We start from the raw sequence: 21,787 nt of genomic DNA, 5'->3' as shown, positions 1-21,787 counted from the left end.
TAAGGACCAACAATCCACTATTTCGATCTTAAGTCCTCTGTTGAAAGCTGTTTTCTCTAAGTATCTACTTGACCCCTCATCCAACACCAAGCCTGAATTTTTCCACTAAGACCTTTTCCAAGCTACTCAAGCAGAGGGTGTTTTCGGGTTTTCGGTTTGCTGGCTGGTTTGGCTTTCTATTTAACCATCAATAGATTCCCAAAGCTCGGTGTGAAATTGTTCTGGGATATGTGAATGCTATTTAAAAAAGTCTCCAAATGTTTACGTATTCAGAAGGTACAGCGTTTTTATAATACTATTTCTTTTGCTAGCATTTCACTGTTTCACATTAGACTTGCGGCAACTGTTGGCCAAATATGCCAGTTTTATAATAATATAAATAAAATAATATAAATAATTCATAATATAAAGAATATTACTGATTCAGGACACTTATTTTTACTTACAAGAAATGGAAATAAACAGAGCAAATTGCTGATTTAAGCCAAATTTGATGAAGGCTTTTTGTTTTGACCTCTAGGAAGTCACCCCGGCAGACGTAGGGCGGCAGACGGGATACACGGGGGACGGATAGATGGAGACGAGGGGAAGAGCCAGAACAATTCTCGTTACTTGGGCAGACAGCCCAAAATGTTCTGCTACAAATCTATTAAATAATTCTTAAATAAAAAGTCAGAATGCCAAAAAAAAATCTATCTTTAACTTTTAAAGTCACAGTCAATTCACGCTACTTGAAAGGTTAGGAAACATACCCGGATAGCACATAATCTAAATTATAAATGTTAACAGGAGACTTACCAGACAGCAGCAGCCTGCATTCTAACGTAAAACTTCCTTTAATTGAATTTTATTTAATATGACATAATTTTTTTATCAATTAAGATAGAATTTAACTTCCAGTGTAATTTAAAACGGTAGTAATTCAGGCTGATTTTGAGAAAACCATATTCAGTACTCTGTGTTAGTTTACTTTGATGCAAAGGTATTGGCATGGCTCTTCTATTATTATTTTAGTAGAATTTGGAATTAAATGGATGGCAGCTATCAATTTACTTCTTCAGAAATTCACTGGCATCACTATGTACTAGCACCTTTCAGAATGCAAAATCTAACCCCACAAAGGACAGCACAAAATACATAATTTCAGTTTATTTTCCAAATGGCACATCGGATGAGCGGCTGGATCAGGATGACGTCCAGAGTGAACCGGTGAGGTGGGGAGATACAGCGTCACAGCACTAAGGAAGTCAAGGGAAGATGGTTCGGCTGACGTGGGCACAGGTGGCTCCTTTGTTAAAAGGTCCTATGTTTCTTGCAGGTTGTTATCAACATACACATGATTCTTTCTCTACTGGAAGACCATTCAACATTCAACCCTTTCATGGATACTTTTTTCTCATATTGTTATATAATTTTATTTGAATTACATCACCTCTAAAAATAGTTATGAAAGCAGTTAATGCATAAGATATCTCATACTTCTTTCCTGCATCTCGTGGGGCTTCCCCGTCTTAGGGTAGAACACGCAGAAGGCACTTGATAGACACCAACACTGTCTTCTTGGATTGCTCTGCTACAGTCTGGATTCTACAATGCAGAGACCAAGCACTCAACATTAGGTGGGCTGTGGTGTACCAACCACAAAATAATATATTTATTTTTTCCAACATGTTTTCTTTTATTGATTAAAAACTACACAAGAGCTAACTGGTAATTTAGAAAGCAATGTTACACATCATCTTGTGTTTAGAAATTTGCCATCTTGGTGGTTTCGCTCATTGACCACATGGCCATTGCTCCCCCTGCACCCCCAGTCCAGTGAGAATATTGCTGACGGTCTTCCCATTTGGAAGTCTTCAAAGACTGCTGGTAGGCTAAAAAACCAAAGCTCACACTGTGTACACTGTGCCTTGAAGGATCATTCCCCAGATTTGATTCGATTTTTCATTCCAATAGTTTTTTTTTTTTTCAAACTTTGTGGTCAACTTTGTTTCTTTGCCGTCAGTGGTAAAGCAAATTTTCTTTTGGTACAACATAGGCTCGGACGCCCATGCTTAGAATTGGAAACGGAATCACTTGACCAGGAAAAAATAAAGTAAAACAAAACAAAACAAGAACAAATGATATTTCTAAAAGAAAAATGAAACGGAAGCAATTGAAATAAAGGCTGTGAGCTACACGCACGTCACAAGGAAAGCTGCGCGGTTCCCCAGCGTCCCACCCACCCCTGGTGTGACGCCCCCGCCCCGCCCGCGGCGGTTCTCCAGCCCAGGAACCATGCAGGGTAGAAAAAAGCCAGATACACAAGGAGCCTATATGCAGCCAGGGCGGGATCTATTTTTCCTAAGAACCGGACGCTCGTACTATGTACATCCGGGAGTACTTCCGTTGGTTGGTTTGTTCGATGTCTTAAAGCAGAGCGAGTGGCGCAGCTCCCCGGCCCCGCGGGCGCGCGCGGCCTCTGCGCGCAGCTGGGTTCCTGCCGGCCGGCCGCGCCCTCCGGCGCCCCGCGTCCTTGGCTCCGAGGCCGCCCTGCCGCGTCGAGACCCCGGGGCGGCCCCGCTGCTAGTTCGTTATCCTCTCCAGGTAGAGGGCCGGCGCCGCCGACCTGGCGATGGTGGCGATGAAGCCGCGGTCGTGCCCGAGCTCCAGGCCGGGGGCCTCGTCGCGCTCCGGGCGCACGGCCCCGCGGCCCCCGCCGACCCGGAGCGGCTGGTGAGCCGGGCAGTACCCGAGCGCCGGCTGCTCGAAGCCGTAGTGCGGCGGGGGCCTCACGTGGCGCAGCATCTGGTGGGAGAGAGAAAGGCGGGCTGTGAAAACGCTCTGGGTGAGAGGAGCGCGCGCACGGGCGCGCGGCTTGCTCCCCTTCCGGAGTCATCAGCTGCCGATCCAGCTGCTAGAGAGCAGTTACCGAGATAAGGACGACTAGTATTTAACTCGGCGTTGTTTTGTCCATTCATACAGAAAGGATTTATACTCACTTTGCATATAAAATGATACATAAAGGGTTTTCAGTGCCTGCTCTATTACCCGGCCCTCCGTCATTTATTACCTGTCACCAGGGAGGAAGTTAGACACAACCTACTTCCCATCAACAGGGAATTTTAAAATGCATTATGTACTCGTGCATTTGAGTGCAGATAATACCAAGATTGGGGAGTATTAACCTGTGTAATATGACAAGATACTACATTAAGTGAAAAAAATTAAGGCATAAAGAATGTATAGTATGATCCATTTTGTGAGAATAAAACTGTAAACATAGATTTTTTTTTACTTTTAAAATGTCTTTATATACAATTGAAGTCTTTATTAGGGTATATAACTTTCATTTAATTTTTTTTTGAGTGACAGTTTCTCGATTATTTCCAACAACCCTGTAATTTCTGGATAAGAGCAGTCTGAAATCATGGAAGTGGGCACATCTTTGTATTTATGGTGTGTAATACTATAGATTTTAAGCTAAGAAGCTAAAACGTGTCTTAATGTTCAAATAATAGATCTGAATAATGATCTACAGAAAGCTTATTAATGGGAAAAGCTGAAAATGTTTAAACTATAGTAATTTTGATTCTTTGTGCAGCTTTTTATTAAACCACACATTCCTGATAAAGAAAAATATGTCTCAAAGTTAGAAAAAGGAAAATAATGATTGCTTAACTCTTGATCCCACACTAGAGCTTTCTCATGCCCCCCTAGATCCAAACTGACACTCTCAGTAAGTCCACAGATGAGGAATTTCAAAGGCTTCACCATCCTGTGAGGTTAGAGGCTGTGGCAAGTTAAACTCTCATCTCCTGGTTCCGGCCCTCCCTCTGCAGTCCGCTGTGACAATGCTGGACAACAGCTTTGGAAACCACCTTTGTGTCTGACCTGCTGCTCCCTGTGAGACCTTGCCAGTGGGGACCCCTGGAGGAAGTGGCAAGACTAGAGGAGACAGAGGGGATTGCTCCTCTGGTGGGCTTCCTCTCTGCTTTTTCCTGTCCCAGGCATTTACCCCGACATCACGTCTTCGTTCTGGCTGTAGCAGCGCCTTTCCATAACCGCAGATCATTCCAGGTTGTAGTCTTTGCAACACTTGGTCCCCTCATGTCTCCCTCAGAGCCTCCAGCACCCAGGGAGCCTGGGGTTCATCTCCCAAAGCTCTTCCTCCAAATGTTTAATTGTAATGATTCCGGCATCTCCCTTTATTTCTTCCCTTATTTCTGTAATTAGTCCTACAGGTGGCAGGGGTGGCAGTTATAGCCTGAAGCTGCTGTTTTTGTTACACTGTGACACTATAGTTTGGTCTTTGCACGAATTGAGCTAATAGTTCCCTGCGTACTTACTAGCACTTCTGTATACAGTTCTTGTTAAAATCACATTCTTCCAGTTACCATAAATCCCTCAAACGGTCTCTACGCTAGGTCTTGTGCTTTCTTCCTGGTACCTCATTAATGTGTTAAATAAAGTTTTGACACAAATTCGCTATCAGTTTGTATAATAATTAGGTTTTTAATACCTCTATGCTTGTTAAAAGTCACCTCCTCGCATTATTAAAGATGTAGATCAAAGGAGCGTCTTCTATGTCAGGTCACAACTCATTAGTGGGTTACAAAATCAATGTAATGAATCCAGATAAACATTTTAAAAATAGAATCAACTAGAATAGAAGGTATCAAGAGTATATCACATGAGTATGTTTGTAGTTTCATGAAATAAGCTAATTTGTTTCACAAAAATTTCGTTCCAGGTTTGTGTGTACATATGCGTGTGTGTCTACTGAGTCGTACTGTGAGTTTTTTAAAAAATTGGGATTCACAATAAAAGATGTTTCTAAAAATAATCAAAGCACATATTCAGATTACAGTTCATTTTAACATGATTAGCAATGGCTTGAATACATTTCCATTCTGCTTTTACTATTCTTTTTTTCCCTAAGCCATAATTCACTGTTTTTCTCAACAAGTGAGAAAATTAAACTAATATATATTGCTTAGTTTTTTGGATGAGGCTTTTAAGAATTTCTTACCAAACAAGATATTGATATAACATAGAATATACAATTCTGTTCTCAAAAAAATCTGAAAAATACATACTAGGTCAAAGTTGTGATTTATACAGAAATGTTTTAGACATTAGACATTCCTTTCTATGCTGACAGTAGAAGCGGGGAACAAATTTTGAGACAATATGGCTGAATTACTAAATACTAAATATAAATTAAGGTCTTCCCCAAATCTGTAATGTTTCTCTCTCTCTTTTGTTTTTCTTACTCATGTAGACCGCTCCTTATAGCTCAGTCCAGCCCCAGACCTGCAGTGCTGGCCAGCAAGCTCTCGTTTAGGAAATGGCATCGGGTTCTGCACCCGATGTGCACCCAGGGTACTGACAGGAGGAGACATCTGCGACTGGTGTCGTGGATCACCACAACTCTGAAAAAGCGTGGAAATGAAAGCACGTTGCTCTGACATTTCAGCAATAAGAATTTCATGAAGAAGACCTTCATAAAGAGTTAGTGTCCACTTTTACTTGTATTACTACTATTGTAGGTGGAATAGTATAACTCAAAACATTAAAAAAAAACCTCATCAAGTTATTTCAAATGACAGCAACATTCACTGGTATAAAATATTTTTTGCATATTTTTATTTAAAGGGATGACTCATTGTCTCCAAATTAACCAAGTTACTAAAAGACATCAAAATAAACATTAAGCATGGGATTTGATTTTGTCCAGTCTTATAGCCCCATGGAGAGTATTGTTACAGTCACTGCAGTGAGAAGACATTTGAATCTACAAACATGTATGATCAGAGAATGTGAGCATGAGACAGGGTCTTAAAGACCCTTCTGAAAGCCAGGTTAATCTACAGATGAAAAACATTAGCTCATATGTAAACAGGATTGAATTTCCAATAGGAAATAAAACCTCGAAAGTTGAACTGCACTGGGAATGAACAATCCCATGCCTAAGATGCCACACCATGGCACTGTCTTCAAGTGAAGTTGATTCAAGTGTCAAGGGACCTGCCTTGACTTCAGACACTTGTTGTATAGATTGTATCATCTCTGGACTTGGAAAATTTGATTTGCTGTTAGGAAAATTTGATTTGCTGTTACAGTTGGTCTAGTTTACTTTTCACTTCGATGAGCAAAGTCTCCTGCCATTTTCCCTATTATATTTGAGACACTACTGTACAGGGTAAAACCATTGTAAAGCTATCCTCCTGCACAACAGCCTGAGAGCAAGACTGCGAAAGCTAAGTGGGTTGGCAAGCTCTGAAAGGATACCTGCAATGTTTGCTCATTTACTCTGAAAGTCTATTCTGTAGGGCACTATTTAATCAACTGACTCTGTGGTGTCTGATAAGCTAAGAGACTGAGGTCTTGTACTTTATAGCAATAATGTACAGTACATTAACCACCTGGGCCCCTGTGAGTATCACTGTGTCCTTTCCAGCAGTCAAAACAAAGTATCCTTAAGATCCCCTGAATGTGTATTTAGTATTTTTGTAAATGTGTTCTTAGAGCTTTTCCATACAGTCCCTGTGTTCCAGCAGCTCTCTGATGGACTTCGCTCTGCAGCACAGCACAACAGCACTGCTCAAACGTGGCCTCGTTCGCACGCCTGACTGCTCATTGACCTCCTTGGAAACTGCACATTACTTACAGATAATGGGTGTGGTACATGGAATGAAGGGATCTCGTTGCAGGGGATATGTTATATTAAAATTCTGTTTGCTTCTCTCAAGAATATGAACATCTCAAGTCAAACTGGATTTAAACTTTTGTGGAGGCATATAAACGTCCATAGAGGCATATTTCATAACTAAATTTGAGGCAGGTTCCAAAGGGGAGGAAATACTATTATCATTGATTATCAGTCTCTAATCCTGCTGAGTTTCCTGTGAATCTGCTGAAAATGGGGATACTGAGGGCACTTCACTTACTTCTGTGAATTTCAGGCAACTCTGAAAGTGCTCCCCGATTCTCAAGGGAGAAGGAACATGCCGAAAAGACACATCCCTACTCAAGTTTTACTCAACACTGAGTGTCTTTCCCGGAAGCCACGCCCCGTCTTTTGTCCTGTAGTTCCCAATAAGGGAGATGCCAGGACACGATGAGTCAGAGAGCAGCTCGTTAACAGGGCCTTTCATTCCTACTTTGTGCATTCAGAGGCTTAGAATCCTTAATGTGTGCTCTGGTTTTCTTAAAAAAAGCATTATCTTTTGCCTAGAGTATATATTCCTTCCAACATACTGGAGGGAGTGTAACAGGACACGTTCCTCTTAATTTCAGTGGTTTATAGTGTTAGTGATTCAAAGAGGGGAGTCAGGGAAAGAACATTTTTAAACCTTAGGAGGAAGGGCCAAATTATAGAGGGATATGTGGAGCTTCAGAAATCTGAAAATTGATTCAGATCACAGAGTTTTACATCCATAATAATTACATTTAAGATGAGAAATGAATGTGTCTGATAGTAAAATGAGACAGCAATGTCATGTGGACTCGATAAATGTGATCATGAAAGGCTTTTGAAGCTCAGTTTTGATATAAGCTCGAAGTTCCAATATCATTACCCTTTCTTCTCAAAGGTACTAGTATTAGTCATAAGTAGTTTAATAGCCTGATCGTTCTAAAATTACAACGCACTGTCATTAGTCTTATTTATTAACTTTTCATGAACATTGTTCACATTTCAGTATGAGTTCTTTCAATTGAAGTCATAAAAAGTTGATTTTCAATTTTCTAAATGACATTTGGTCTCTAATTTTTAGGATTAAAGGGTGATGTCTGACTACTCAGACCTTTTAAAAAGTGCCATCCTACAAATCCAAATGAGGAGTTCGATATAATTGAGTTGCTTAATGAAGATAGACACTTGGTTTATTGGAAATAAAATTGATTAAAAAATGAAAGGCAATAGCTAAATGAATATATATAACTTAGCCTTTATTCTACGCACTGTATTTGTACGAGAGAAGAATGGACAGAGAATAAGGAAATGCAAATCAGTTTGGGTACAGAGGATTTTTTCCCAAGAATTCTGATTAAAGCAGACAGAATCTCAACATATTTGTTAGGTAAAAGGGAGACTTAACTGAATCACAGACACAAGAAAGAATTTAACAGCAACACTGGGGGAAGTGCAGGGGCACCACTAGGTCTCAGGAACAACTACAACTATGACCACACATGTGGGCAGGCTCCTTTCAGTCAGTCAGGCCTTATAACCTCTGTAAGTTACCTTCACATCCTGACTGTTGAACCTGCTTGATTGTGCGCGTGACTTAGCTCCAAAGTTGCACTTTTTCTAGCCATCATGAAGTGCACAAATGATAACAATTCCTATGGCTCCTCTCCTCCAGAAATAGAGTCTGTCTCTCCCTGCCTTGAGTACTGGCTGGGCCTGTAACTCTCTTTGGCCAATAGAACAAAGTGGCAGCAACACTGGCTGGGTTCCACTGCTCTCAGGATCCCAGCCGGGGTAGCCACCATTATGTGCACAAGCCCGGGCTAGATCATTGGAGGATGGAAGACCTTGTGGGGGCGCTCAGGCATCTCAGACCAGCCAGTAACCCCACAACAGCCCGTCACAGGCACATGAGCCCAGGAGGAAAAGCCCCGCTGGCCCCAGAGGAGCCGAACTGCTCAGTCTCGTCACCTCGTTCCAAAACGCACATGCGCCTTGGACGGAGCTGTAAAATTAACAGCTCCTACAAGCCCAATTCCATCTCTCTCTCTTCAACCGAGATAATTAAAATAACAATTGCCTTTTCCTAAATCTTACCTTCTTGGGTTTGAATGTCTGAAGACATAACACAAAAAGGAGACACAAGATAAGTAATGAATGTTAATCAATTTATCAAGTTACATTTTTAGTTCCATCCTACAATAAAACATTCTTACTCGTTTTTTTTAATGCAGGCTTGCTTCTTCACTAGAAAACACTGATTATCTAAGCATTAGTTTCTGTTAATTAAAAAGTAAAACTTTCACATCACATAATTTTTTTTAAATTAGGGATGTTTGTGTGTTTTTCCATCACCATAATAAAGACACCCAGAAACTTCTGCAAGAAGGAGAGGGGGATGGATTAAAAGAAAACTTTATTAGCATATTTCTATGCAACTGGAGGAAAGGCTAGTTTTGTCTGGGGGAAGTTCCTTTGCAGGACTGTGAAACACCAGCCTTGGGTGTGCAGGACTGGTGTGGAGGGAGGGAAAGAAAAGGCTGGGTTTCGAACAATGCTTTGGTGGAGGAGAGGACTGAGCACTCGCTCCCAGGGTTCACACTGTGGGTCACTAAGCAGAGTGAGGGTGTGTCTGAGCCAGAAATCCCACCTTCTATTTTAGAAAACGGTGGATGCTTCAGGTGAACAAAGCGAAACAAACCTCCTCTGCCTGCTGTTTTAATTCTTGCTGTTCAGCTGCCTTCGCCAATAACCTCTCTCTCAGCCACCTCGTCACCTTCAACTAGTTTACTGATTAAACAAAACCGATTTCTTTAAAAAGAGGCCCATGCTGCCTCTAACATCCTAATACCTCAAACACACACGAAGACCCTTCTCCCTGTGTGGTAACTACACGCCAGTGAAGAATCTCCCAAAATAAGAAAGAGAAGATGACACATCACTGGATTAGAGAAAAGGGCAAGATTTACTAAAACTAAATGAAAATAGAAACAATTTAAAATGCATTTTCATCATCATCTAGACAACTGTTAGGCGATAGGTATGCACATATTGGTTCAATGAAAGAACAGTGACAATCTTATCTTCCCTCTACTTTGTTTTGAAGATTAAATAAGCCACAAATGTGAAAAAAATGTAAAATAATCTATTCATATTTGTTAAATACCCTCGTTAAATGTATTGACCTTGGTTTTAGAAAAATATTTAAAGGAACACATAATGATAACGGTGGAAATTAATAACTGCCCCGCTTCCATGTTCTTCAGACGCTAAGATGTGTCCGGTGGCTCCAGCACATGCTGAACACACAAGATGGTGGCCTTTTATATTGAATGGGCTGTTTGGACCGTTTCAAACTCAAGTTCTGACAAAGTTACACGGCAGCCGTTGTTTTTCTTATTTTGATCTCACTTAAAGGTGGGAGTGCGCACTATTTGTGCACTCACGGTTGTCCTGATTTTAACGTCTAAGTCCCTGGTGGGGAAACAGAACAGAACATCCACTTACGTCTTGATTGCTCTCCTACTAGGACACCTCGTCTGTGAGGTGTCCAGAGAGTTGATTAAGTTAATGAATGGAGTACTAGCTATTCTGTGAAGTTAGCTTTGACGCTATTAACTGGGAAGATTATTACATGAGCAGCCCTCTCAGCATTCAGTGAAGTTTTGAGCTAATGAGCTGGATTGATTACTTAGTGTTAACTTCTAAACATCTTTCCTGCTGCAGCTCTGGCTTCTGAATTCAAAAGAGTGCATAACAACTGAACATACTGTTTAAGTGAAATCTACATGAATTTGCTTCCAAAACACTTACATTTTAAAAAAGACAGTAAAATTGCAAAATCCGTATCTTTCCCCTCCAAAAAAAAATTATGAAATTTTCAAGGATACACAAAGATGTGCAGTAGACAAGTCTTCCCTAAAACAAAAGAAACTGATCATTACTTGAGCCTAAATCCACTCCCCAAACCTTGAGAACAAAACAAAAACAAAGCTTATCAGCACACGCAACAGTCTCAATGTCAGATTTACTTCGTGATCCCTTCTCAGAAACTTGGAAAAGGAAATAAAAAGCAGCAAGAAGGCCAGCAGCAGGAAGCTGTGAGCAACGGGCACGAGAGCCGTCCTCCTCTCAAGCTCACTTTCAGTTTCTCCATAGGGCAGCCTGTTTCTCGTTTCCAGATGAATTTCTATCGTACACATTCGGTCTTAAGTCGTTAATCGTGCCTGTAACTTGCTTTACGTGAGAGCGCACCTCTTGTCCAATCCGAATGTGACCTGTTCAGCGTTTGAAGATATACCCACTTTGCGCTCCTCCCAAATAACCAATTCACATACTACAGTGAGTGTCCAGCAAAACCTGGAATTTGTTTAAAAATGTAGAGGTAAAATGAGATGGAATTCACACATAAGGGAGGTGAGTGAGTTTCTTGCAGTCGTGTATTTTTTTTTCTCCCAAACAACTCTGACTTTATTCAGTTTAATATTGTATAATTCAGGGAAGGCGTGGAGTTGAAATTTACTTTGGGACCTTTCTCAGAAAAGGCTGAGCTGAGCAAACAAGTAAACAAGATGAAAGGGGAATGTTTACAGGTTTTTTTTTAAAAACATTTTTTATTGAGTTACAGTCAGTTTACAATGTTGTGTCAAATTGCAGTGTAGAGCACAGTTTTTCAGTTATACATGAACATACATATATTCATTGTCACATTCCTTTCTCTGTGAGCTACTGTAAGATCTTGTGTATATTTCCCTGTGCTACACAGTATAATCTTGTTTATCTGTTCTACAATTTTGAAATCCTGTCTATCCCTTCCCACCCCCTGCCCCCTTGGCAACCACAAGTCTGTATTCTATGTCTATGAGTCTATTTCTGTTTTGTATTTACACTTTGGTTTTTTTGTTTGTTTGTTTGTTTTTGTTTTTGTTTTTGTTTTTTAGATTCCACATATGAGCGATCTCATATGGCATTTTTCTTTCTCTTTCTGGTTTACTTCACTTAGAATGACAATCTCCAGGAGCATCTTTTTAAAGCAGAATTGGATATCACAGGGGAAAAGTTTAGAACCAAATGACAAAGAAGGCAGAACACCTCAGAAGGACACACACACACTTGACAGAATGAGGTGAGTGGCCCGATTCTGACAGAGTTTAAGTAGAACTTCTTGGGGGACTGGCTGATCTCATGAAAAGAAGTGTGGTGATGTGTGTTTACTTACAAAAACAGGAGAAGCCATGTAGAAAACACAATTTTAAAAATTCTGGTTGAATATATTTTAAAACAGCGTGGCAGAGCGATTCATAAATCTTTAATAAAATGTGTTCCGACCTAGGTTAGTGCCTGGCTCTGTGCCGTGGAGCAGACACTACTGAGGAGTAATTATAGCAAAGTAAATTTGCCATTATAGTTCATTTATTTATGTGTTCGTTCATTTACATGGAAATTATTTATCACAGGGGCTGGCAAACTTTTTTTGGTGAAAAGCCAGTAGCAGTATTTTAGGCTTTCAACCTGTAGTCTCTGCCTTAAGGAGCTGACTCTATCGCTAGAGCACGAAGGTACATAGTGTGGGCGAGAAGTACTGCAAGCCACAAACCACATCAGTAAACAACGCAGAAGCCATCAGGCCATCAGCGGCTGCCCCACCCCCCAGTGAGGACCAGCCTGCAGCCTGGCCTCTGCAGCCACTCACAGTGGTGCTCCTTGAGGGGACTCAGAACAAGAAAGGATGGGACACTGGCCCTAGACAGCTCGGTGCTTGTCAAAGGAATGAATTCGATGAGCCCAAACGTTTGCTCCCTCCCATACATAGAAAAGCGCTAAATTCTTTAACTTGAGATGCCTGGTTTTCTATAGTTAACAAGTAACCTTTTATTGTTCCAACTCCCTGGTCTGTGTTGTGAAGCTCCTGTACATCCTGGCTCCTCCCCTGCCTCTTCGGAGCAGCCCCTCAGAGCGACCTGAGAGGCTGTCATCCCGGCTCGCGTCCTCAGAATTGTCCACGGAATAAAACATAACTCGGTTTTTAGGTTGTGCGTTGATTTCAGTTGCCAGTAGGCTTTGACAAAATGTAAATGAGCGAATGTGGCTCTGTTTCAATAAACATAAATTTATGAACACTGAAATCTGAATTTGATACGATTTTCAAGTGTCACAAAATATTTATATACTTTTGTTTTCTCAACAATTAAAAAAAGTGAAAAAAAAGACTATTTAGGCAGTGGTCCGTGTACTAAAAGCTAGGCTTTGCCGTCGGTGCTCGGCACCTGAAGAGTGAAACAAGAGCGTTTTACTCAAGGAGCTTGTCCAGAACTGGCAGAAGGAGGCAAGCCCTATTCCTCTTCCCTGTGTTTTAGGTGACGGAACCCGAATCACAAAGCAGAGGGAGAAAGGTGCCCCAGCCAGAGGGCGTCACGGCTGCCTTGTGCGGATCCAGGCCTCTGCTCCAGAGCAAAGCTCTCGGTGGAATCCAGACAAAGAGCTGGACTCGCACAACCCGGGGACTTAGAAGTCAGACGTGAACCTCCAGGTGGGAGCTCTGAAGTCACCGCTCAGGTCATTTAGAGCAAACATGCTCTGGCAGAATAAATGCCCAGCGACCTTGTAGCGAAGACCTTAAGCAACACTCGAGAGCCGGCGACCCTGGCCCTGGTTGTACGGCGGTTATGCTGCAACGGCCAACTTTGGGGACTTTGTACAGGAGGTGAGGTTCACGGGGCGTCTCATCATAAACAGGTTTTGTTTGCTTTTGTGGACAAGTGAAAAAGCCTTCTCTCCATTCCTGAGTCTCACCAAACCTCTTCCACTTCAGGGCCTCTGTCCTCGCCTCTCCCTTTGCCTGCGGTATTTTTCTTCCAAGTTTTTGCAGTGAAATTATACCAACCTCACGAGTCACAGTTTAAATGTCATGTTTCTAGAGGGGATTTCTCTAATCACCTTGCTTACAATGCCATCCCGCCCCTATCCACACGTGTCAGCCGTTTCCTGGTTCAGTTCTCTACTTCTTTTCTTCACAGCATTATCCAAATGTTGACTAGCCCTGGTTGTGCGTCTCTGTTCCTGTACTGTTTTCCCCCCAGTGCAAGCTCCATGCTGTGTTCGTTCCGTGCTCCAGGGCTTTCCTGACTGGCGTCCTGAACTAGGGTTTTTCAATAAATATGTGCTAAAAGAATGCATGAATTTATGAGAACCATTTGTGAAAGAATTCGGTTTTATTTGGAAGAGGTTTTCTTTGTCCTTTTCTACTGCCCCCCCATTCATTCTCAGCTGAGAATTTAAGGAAGGGGTCTAGGATAGCACACAAACATTTTCTATCTGCAAAAAGGTGCGTGCCTGGCATTGTGCTGAGAGCTAAAGCCACAAGGGTGACTAAAGGTGTCCACGAACTTAAGAAACAGGAACAACTTCGAGAGTAAGGAACCCACAGCCTCATATGGAGGACAAATCTGGGCAGATTTACGATGTAACGTCACTCACATTAAAAAGCAGTACTAGAGGTGCATGAAAAATGACGAGGAAGGAAAAAAGGAGTGAGACCCTCATCAGGTGGTTTCTGATCCAAATGCGGATGCTGCTGAAGTCACCAAGAGGAAGTCTGCTGCCCCCTGGGGCTTCTGCGCGATCAGCGCTGCCCGTGTTGCCTCGGCGGAGGGCTCCCTGAGTGCCCACTGCCCAGCTGGCGTGTATCAGAAAGCTACTTAAAAACAGATCCTAACTGTCTGTCCAGCTCACCCCGACTCACCTTCCACACCCTCAGTCTCCTGAGACTTTGTTCCCTCATCTCTGCCCAGCACTGCCCGAGCCTCCAGCAAACGCGGCCCCAAAGCCACAAGAACCAGCAGAGACTCGCCGTACCTCTGGGGGTGGAGGGAAGACGGCGCCTACTCCTGCTTCCTCTCAGCGGCTGGGGGACCACCAGGCCGCGCCTGCCTTGATGGCGCCAAACCATGGGGTGTCCTGTCCTCCCTTTGCACTTGCCTCCCTTCTCTGGATTTCTTCAACCCCACACACTGCCCCTGAAAGCGAGGGTTCTCAGGTCTGGCTGCAACTTCAATACGTCCATGGTGGTTTTTAAATACGTCTATGTTTTCCTATTCCAGGTCAATGAAATCAGAATTTCTAGGGTGTGGCCCAGGCCACACTATAAAAAAAAACAAAAAGCCTCAGATGATTCCAATCCGCAGCTACAGTTGCGAACACAGCTTCTTGTTAAATTTAGATGCTTTCCTTTAAAGACGTAGACTTGGCAGGGAGTCCAAGTATGATTTACCTAACTTCCCACGCCTGCCTGGAGACCGCCTGGCTCAAAACAAAACCAATTACTTCCCACCTAGAAGTTACCAAACATGTGCACGTGTGTGGGATTTTTTTTTTCACTCTTTTATTAAATTTTCCTTTTTCTTAAGTTCAATTCATTACTGCTAATTGTTCTGTCTTATCAATCTGAGCCTCTTAACTTGGCTCTATTTATATTCAAGTCGGTGATTATTCTGTCATCTTTTCAGCTGTCATCAGTTGGCTAAGTGTATATATCCTACTCTTCTGTCTAAAGTTAGGTGTGATTCAGTCGGGTAAGTTTAACAGCTATCATTATACACATGTTTTTTAAATAGCTACTTGTAGGTGAATTTACCTCACCTTGATGACAAGGTGCCCGTCAGTGTTCAGTCCCTGGAGAACCCCTTTGGCTAAACATTTTCACAATCTATTTCTTTTTTTTTTTTAAAGTAATTTAATTTACTGGGTGGTAGTAATAGCCCATTCCACTTTGCACTATGGGGGAGAAAAGATATTTTTATCTACTTAAAAGCTAATAAAGTCTCCCACTGTTGAAAAATACTCACACCTCTCACTTATTTCCATCAAGCGATAAATTTAAAAGAAAAGAGGAAGAATTAAAACCCAAAAGGGTTAGCAAGTGAGCAATAATGACTTGGGGGGAAAAGAAAAAAATGTAGGGAAGGATCATTAAATTCATCTTTGCCTTAAAACAGCGTGATACTCAAATACACAGGAAGCTGTAAAGGGTGTCCTCTGCCCCTGGAAGCAGTGAGAGTTGACATACAATTGATGAAATTTACAATCTGTGGTTGTAAATCAGAGGAGGAAATGGTCCACATGTGTGAGACCACAGACCCCAGCTTGAATGAGCTGTTCTTCCATCGGCCACCCCCAGCTCCCAGCCCAGCTGCCACCCATCCCGGAGATCCCATGGCGTGTTCTCTTGTCTTACTGTCATGTTCCACCACAGGCCACCATGTCCGCATGCTTATCACCTCCCGGCATTCTGGAGTATTAACTTTACAGACTACGTCAGTAAGTCCCTACTTTAAACGATGCTAATTTGAGCGGTTGAATTGTTCGACACACTTCAGCAGCGCTGGGTAAATCCATTATGCTGTGCTTCATTGTCTTCCCTGGCCAACACCCCAAATTTAACCTCTCCTGGGTATCTAAACCATCTCTACACCAAGCCTGTAATCTTCTGTTTCTTTTTTCCTACCTAAATAATTTTCTACATTGCCTTAAAAAAAAAAAAAAGCCACCCTGTCTCCTTGAATTCTGGTTCTATCGTTAACTGCACTTCATCCCAAAGCACTTCAGTTAATTGCATGTGGCGCCTCTGCCGTTTATTGTGACCGGCATCACTTCTACTCCTGACTGTCTAAGTAGGTCACTTCTAATCTACTGCTGTGTTCTAGTTTTGTCTGTTTCTCCTAGCGTCTGATCTTCGGGTGCGTGACCCTAGTCAAGGTGTTTATTTTAGATCCCTAATTTCCCACTGCTCTTAACAGCTGGATTTGGAAGCTCTCATTTCTGAACGGTATCTTAATATAGACAAACCACAGCAATTACTAAGACTGGCGCTCACTGAATACTGTGGAGAATGCTCAATGGAATGACTGACCGAATTGTGGTTTACCGGTTTAGTATTATCAATCATAATACTTATTGATAATACTAAGTTACAAATAAGCTTATTTCTAGCATATTAATATGTTATTGTATATTACTTTATTATTTCATGGTGAACTTAGACCCTCAGAAAAGTTCTAGTTGCATGGAATGGAGTCTAGCATTGGGAGTTTGAGAGAGAAAGGACTCGCAATGTTATTGGATACATTTAATTTTATATGGCTTCTATACAGCAACCTAAAATGCCATTTTTTCAGGATGGCAAGTAATTTATATTTAACTGACTACAGACATGAAAAGGCCCGATTACCTTTTTTTAGCTAAAAATGTAGTCAAATCTCATTGATTTGGACTAAGAGGTTGATTCAAATTCAGTGAGAATTATAAATTATACAGCATTAAAAAATGTAGTTAACTTCACTGAGTAAAATAGGAAATTTGTGTTTAAGTAACCTAAGGTCAACAAGGTACTAGTTATGTAGACAATATACTTTCCCACCTCTGTCTAACCCTTGCCGGGTGGTGTCTCTGGGCCACTAGCCTGTAAGTGCCTGATGTGAATCAGCCCATTCACTGCTCTGTGGTTTGGGTGACAGTAGGGTTCTCACGTAGAGGACACTGAAGCTGAGGCACGTGGCTAAAGGACTTGTCCGGGTCACTGGAGCAGGCACATGTCTTCAGGAAAAAAAACGCTGTAACATCTGTAACAAAAAGCCATAAATTGTGCAAGTGAACCATTCAAGGGACCACAAAGGTGGTGGCGTTCTGCACCCACTCCACACGTCCCGTTTCCTTCTTTCCTCATCTTCCTCTTGCCTCCTGCCTTTTCTCTTTCTTCCTTTTTGTTTCTCTTCTCCCTTTATTCTTGCAAGCCTCTGCACTTTAACTCTTTCCTGTTTTTGCAAAACTTAGGTCCGCCTCGGACACCTAAATGTTAAAACAAGCTAGGTTCATTTTTCAGTCAGAATGGCACTTAACTCATCAGGAACAGAAAGACTGTGTGAAATATTGATTAAGCCTCATCCTAGGATCCAATGAAACATTAACCATAAAATCACTTAAACTTTAGTCTTCCAAGTGCTAGTGTCTTGAAGCAACAATAGAGCCAATTTCATAAGGAGCTTGTGATATGTAATTAGTTGACTCTTAAAACCTCTACTTCAAAAACGCAGAAAAAGCAGGTGTTAATATTTATGCATATGATATAGAGAGATGAAGCTTTTTAAAAAGGTATAGTTTACTTATGTAAGGGCTTTGGTCTGAAAATATGAAACTCTGATATTTAAAAGTAGTAATTCCTCTGAAAATACTTTTAAAAAGTGAGTAAATGGATTCATTCTCTAAGGAATTATGACAGTAAGAAAAAAAGTGTAGTTGTCATGTCACACGCGACAGTGCTAAGGACGGTAGCCTAGTCCATCCATTTTTCACAGCAAATGTGTGCAGTACTTACATCAAAAACCATGTCAGCTTGACGCTGTGATAAATGGGTGTCTCGGCAGATGACTGAAATAAGATTTTATCTTAGAGGAAATACTGGCTTTTCATTAAGTCAACTGAGAATTGATAACACGCAAAAGAATTGATGTTTTTAAAAAAAGAGATCGAAATACTCTTTCTAAAGATATTCAAGTTACCTTTTGCCAGGGAAGTAATTATCTTCAGTTTCTATGACTAATTGAGAACAATGCAACACGTACTGGTCCTAAACATGCATGTAGAAAGAGCTAAGACTGGATGTTTATGCCTATAAATCCTACTGCAAATGCTCTTCTACTTTGTCTTCTTATGGGAAAATAAATCCTCAAAAATAAGAAAACAAAGCGCTCTTTTTCTCATGGCGCTTTTCTCTGAAAACATCCCACTCACAGGGTGAAAACAAAGGCATTCTCTTGGCATTTCAGAAATTTAGCTCAAATCAGGTTGAATTCCTCCTGCCTAAAACTCTTCAGGATAATTGAAGAACTGGGAGAGATTAATTGCCTTGTTCATTCTTTGCAGGGAACAGAATGTGCTGGGGGCACAGCATTCACACGAAACTGACACCAAGGAACATCTTTTGATGTGCAGGTCTCCTAATTAGTGTTGCGAAGAGGTCTGAACGGCGACATGAAATGAAGCACCCAGGGCACTTCTTAAGAAATGACTCATGTTTCTTTGAGGGGTTGCTCTTAATCACCAACTAGTTCCAGGAACAGTGAGACTATAAAGTGTGTATGTCACTTCATCACCAGTCAAAGAGGCAGGTGACGGTCAATAACCATGCCACAGGACTTGAGGGGTCCTTCTGCTGCCTTGGCTTCATAAACTGTCGCTGCTCATTAAGGAGCCCCTCTTCATTTAGACTCAATCTACCCTGAAACAAACAAGCAAACAAACAAAAGAAGTTTTCTCAAATGATTCTACCGTGTTTTGCTCATTCCCAATCAGATATAGAGACAGAAAAATGTAAAATGAGATGATTAATTTGGAAGATGTTTAAGGTCCACTTTGACTTTATTCTGTGTTTTCTGTGACAATGAAAAAGTTTTCCGTTGGGAGTAATTCACAGTGACAATGTAACTGAAGCTGTGAAATGAATGAGATGAGTGGGATTTGAGATGTCCCTTAAAAGAAGCTCATTTGTTACTGAAAAAAACACTAAAAAGGTTGTTAAGGTGCTGTGCCCCATGCCTTTAACATCTTGCTCCTAGCGTAGTTCCCCCGACCCGGGGAGCTTGTCAGAAATGCAAATCTCAGGTCTCACCCCAGACTTAGTGAAGCTGAGCCCACATTTGAGCAAGGCTTCTGGATGTTCCACGTGCACATGCGGGTGCGTGAAGCACCGTGTTAGCCATCAGTTGTTTCACGGTAATCATCTATCAGAATGGCGACAGTATATATATATATATATATGTATATATGTATGTATGTTGGGTGAACCCAATGTTTCCATTATGCCCAGATCAAAAATATATTAAGAGAAAAATTCATCTTTTTGGTCTTAGATTTCAGAGACCTGGTCTTCTAGACCGGCTGCAGCTGCATGACCTGAGAACTTGTTAGAATTGCAAATAATGGTACCCCTCACAGACCTACTGAGTCAAGACCGTGGGTCTGGGGCCCGGGAACCTCTGTCTGAACAGCCTTACATGTGACTCTGAGGCACAGTGTAACCTGTAGAGTGGGAGCCAGAGAGTCGCCCGACAGGTAACAGGCTGAAAAGCAGCTAACTGGAGTTACCAAGTGAAAAGAAAACAGCAGTTCCAGAAAGGGCCTTCGAAGGAAAATGAACACATTTCCCAAATCCTGCTATGTTTTAAAGGACCAGTGACATAATACGTGTGGAATGGACTGTGGTGGTTATATTTCCTTCGACTCCATCCATCGTTGTCCTTTAAAACTCGTAAAACACCGGCTCCTTCGGGGAACCCCGTTCCCCCAGAGAGCACTGTTTTGCTGTTCTGAACTCCCACCCCCGTTATCTGCACAGGGGACCCTAGGGGCTGCTTCAGATGTAGAACTTCCCAAGGGTAGAGATTTGGCCACGTCTGTGCAGCCCACAAGGGGCTGGCAGTGTATGTGCGTACAGTTGGTGTCTATCTGTGCTTATTTATTTATTTGTTACTGTTTTGTTTTGAGATGAAAAGACCTATTCACTTTCCTGGTTTGGGGATCATCCTAATTGTATTTAAAGATGAATAACTGCATGCAAAGTACACTGAGGCCCCTGGCTAAACGCAAGCTGTGTTAAGAATGTCTCCTTTCATATGCTAAGCACTAAAATCTCTACCAACAAAGTCACAGAAGGTCTTCTAGCCCCCAGTGGTACAATCGAAGCATTTGACATAACATAAAATATGTCCCCATTTTCATCCATTTAAATCTCTAATTGTTTCTGTGTCCCTCGGAGAGCTTTTCTAGGTCAAGCAAGCACTCGCACTGTGCACGTGTTCCGAGAGTCCGCGTTAGCTTCACCTCTGTAATCCTCAAAAACAGGATGCTAGCAAACGCTCACTCATCCAACAGCTAGAAAAGATCCAGAGAAAAAACTGACCCTTGTCAAGGACAAACCCATCCTGTTATTGGACTTCTTGTCAACAACTGTGTTCTTAGCTCCCTAATAGTTCCCCTTTTCTCAGGTTTAATCCTGGAAAACAAAACGAACAAAAATTAACCACAAGAATAACAAAATAAGGGACACAGAATTGTTGAAAATACAGTGATGTGATCACAAATATCTAACTCACTTTTGACTCAAAGAAATAATTAAGGGACAAAAGATTGTGGGGAAGGGGCGTGTGTGTGTGCGCGTGTGTCTGCGTGTGTCCGTGAGTGTATGTGTATGTCTGTGCATGTGTCTGTGTGTGTGTGCATGTGTGCATGCGTGTGTGTACAGGGGTTGGAACTGCTGTATCAGCTACTTAGAAACAATGTAAAGCACCATCAGTTTGCACTGATCTTAGAGGACTTCCGTGAGATTTAATGCAGTGAGAGCCAGATAGAAGAAAGGAACACAATGGCACGCTCAGAACTGCACGGTCTGACTTAGATGAGATTCAGGCAGAAGTCTCACTGAAGGACTTTGCTTGTAAGAATGGAATGGAGGTGAGGTGGGACAGCAGCAACGGCTCCGCGTGGAAGCCCTTTAGCCGCCGTGTTTCCGTGCTGTCCTGAAGGAGCTGCCTGGGAGGGCTGACGCTCAGTGCTGTCACTTCAAACGCCTTTGGCTGGGAAGTGCCCCTAAGGCATCAAGGAGGCTGTGTGCTGTCCCCCTGAGTCACGGCCACATGAACTGAAAACCTGTTTGGTTTAAGACTGGCCTCGAATGCACCCCATGACTAATACAGAAGTGAGTCCAAACCAGCACAGAAAGGATCTTGCTCTTGACAGACCCAAGGGACTGATCCCTTCTTCTGCATCTAATGCTGTAGGATCCTGAGTTCAGGGTCTGTTTTCATCAGCAGCTCCTACCACCTAAAATCCAAAAGGAATCTAATGCTCTCCACGTGAGCAGTGGGACATCTGAGGAAAACCCACCCATGTGATTTTGACGGAAACTGCAGTTTGGAATTTTTCTCATCACCTCAAAGAGATAAAAGAACAAAACAAACACCAACATCAAAACACAAATGAATGTTCATAGCAGCACTATTTACAGCAGCCAAGACATGGAAATAACCTAAATGTCCATTGACAGAGGGCTGGATAAAGAAG

At 42.0% G+C, this 21,787-nt stretch overlaps 1 protein-coding gene across 1 annotated transcript; it reads right to left on the bottom strand.

Annotated features, from left to right (window-relative positions):
- Positions 1–2,185: 2,185 nt before the first annotated feature.
- On the bottom strand, positions 2,186–14,676 carry LOC140690069 (uncharacterized). Its single transcript, XM_072951589.1, has 2 exons — positions 14,531–14,676; positions 2,186–2,787 (listed from the first exon to the last, which is right to left on the bottom strand). The coding sequence occupies exons 1-2, from the start codon at positions 14,622–14,624 to the stop codon at positions 2,186–2,188; spliced, it is 696 nt and encodes a 231-aa protein (XP_072807690.1). The 5' UTR covers positions 14,625–14,676.
- Positions 14,677–21,787: the final 7,111 nt, after the last annotated feature.

Source organism: Vicugna pacos, chromosome 28 (assembly GCF_048564905.1).
Source record: "Vicugna pacos chromosome 28, VicPac4, whole genome shotgun sequence".
Taxonomy (NCBI): Eukaryota; Metazoa; Chordata; class Mammalia; order Artiodactyla; family Camelidae; genus Vicugna; species Vicugna pacos.
Note: the sequence above shows the minus strand (reverse complement) of the source record. Positions and strands in the feature narration are given on the sequence as shown.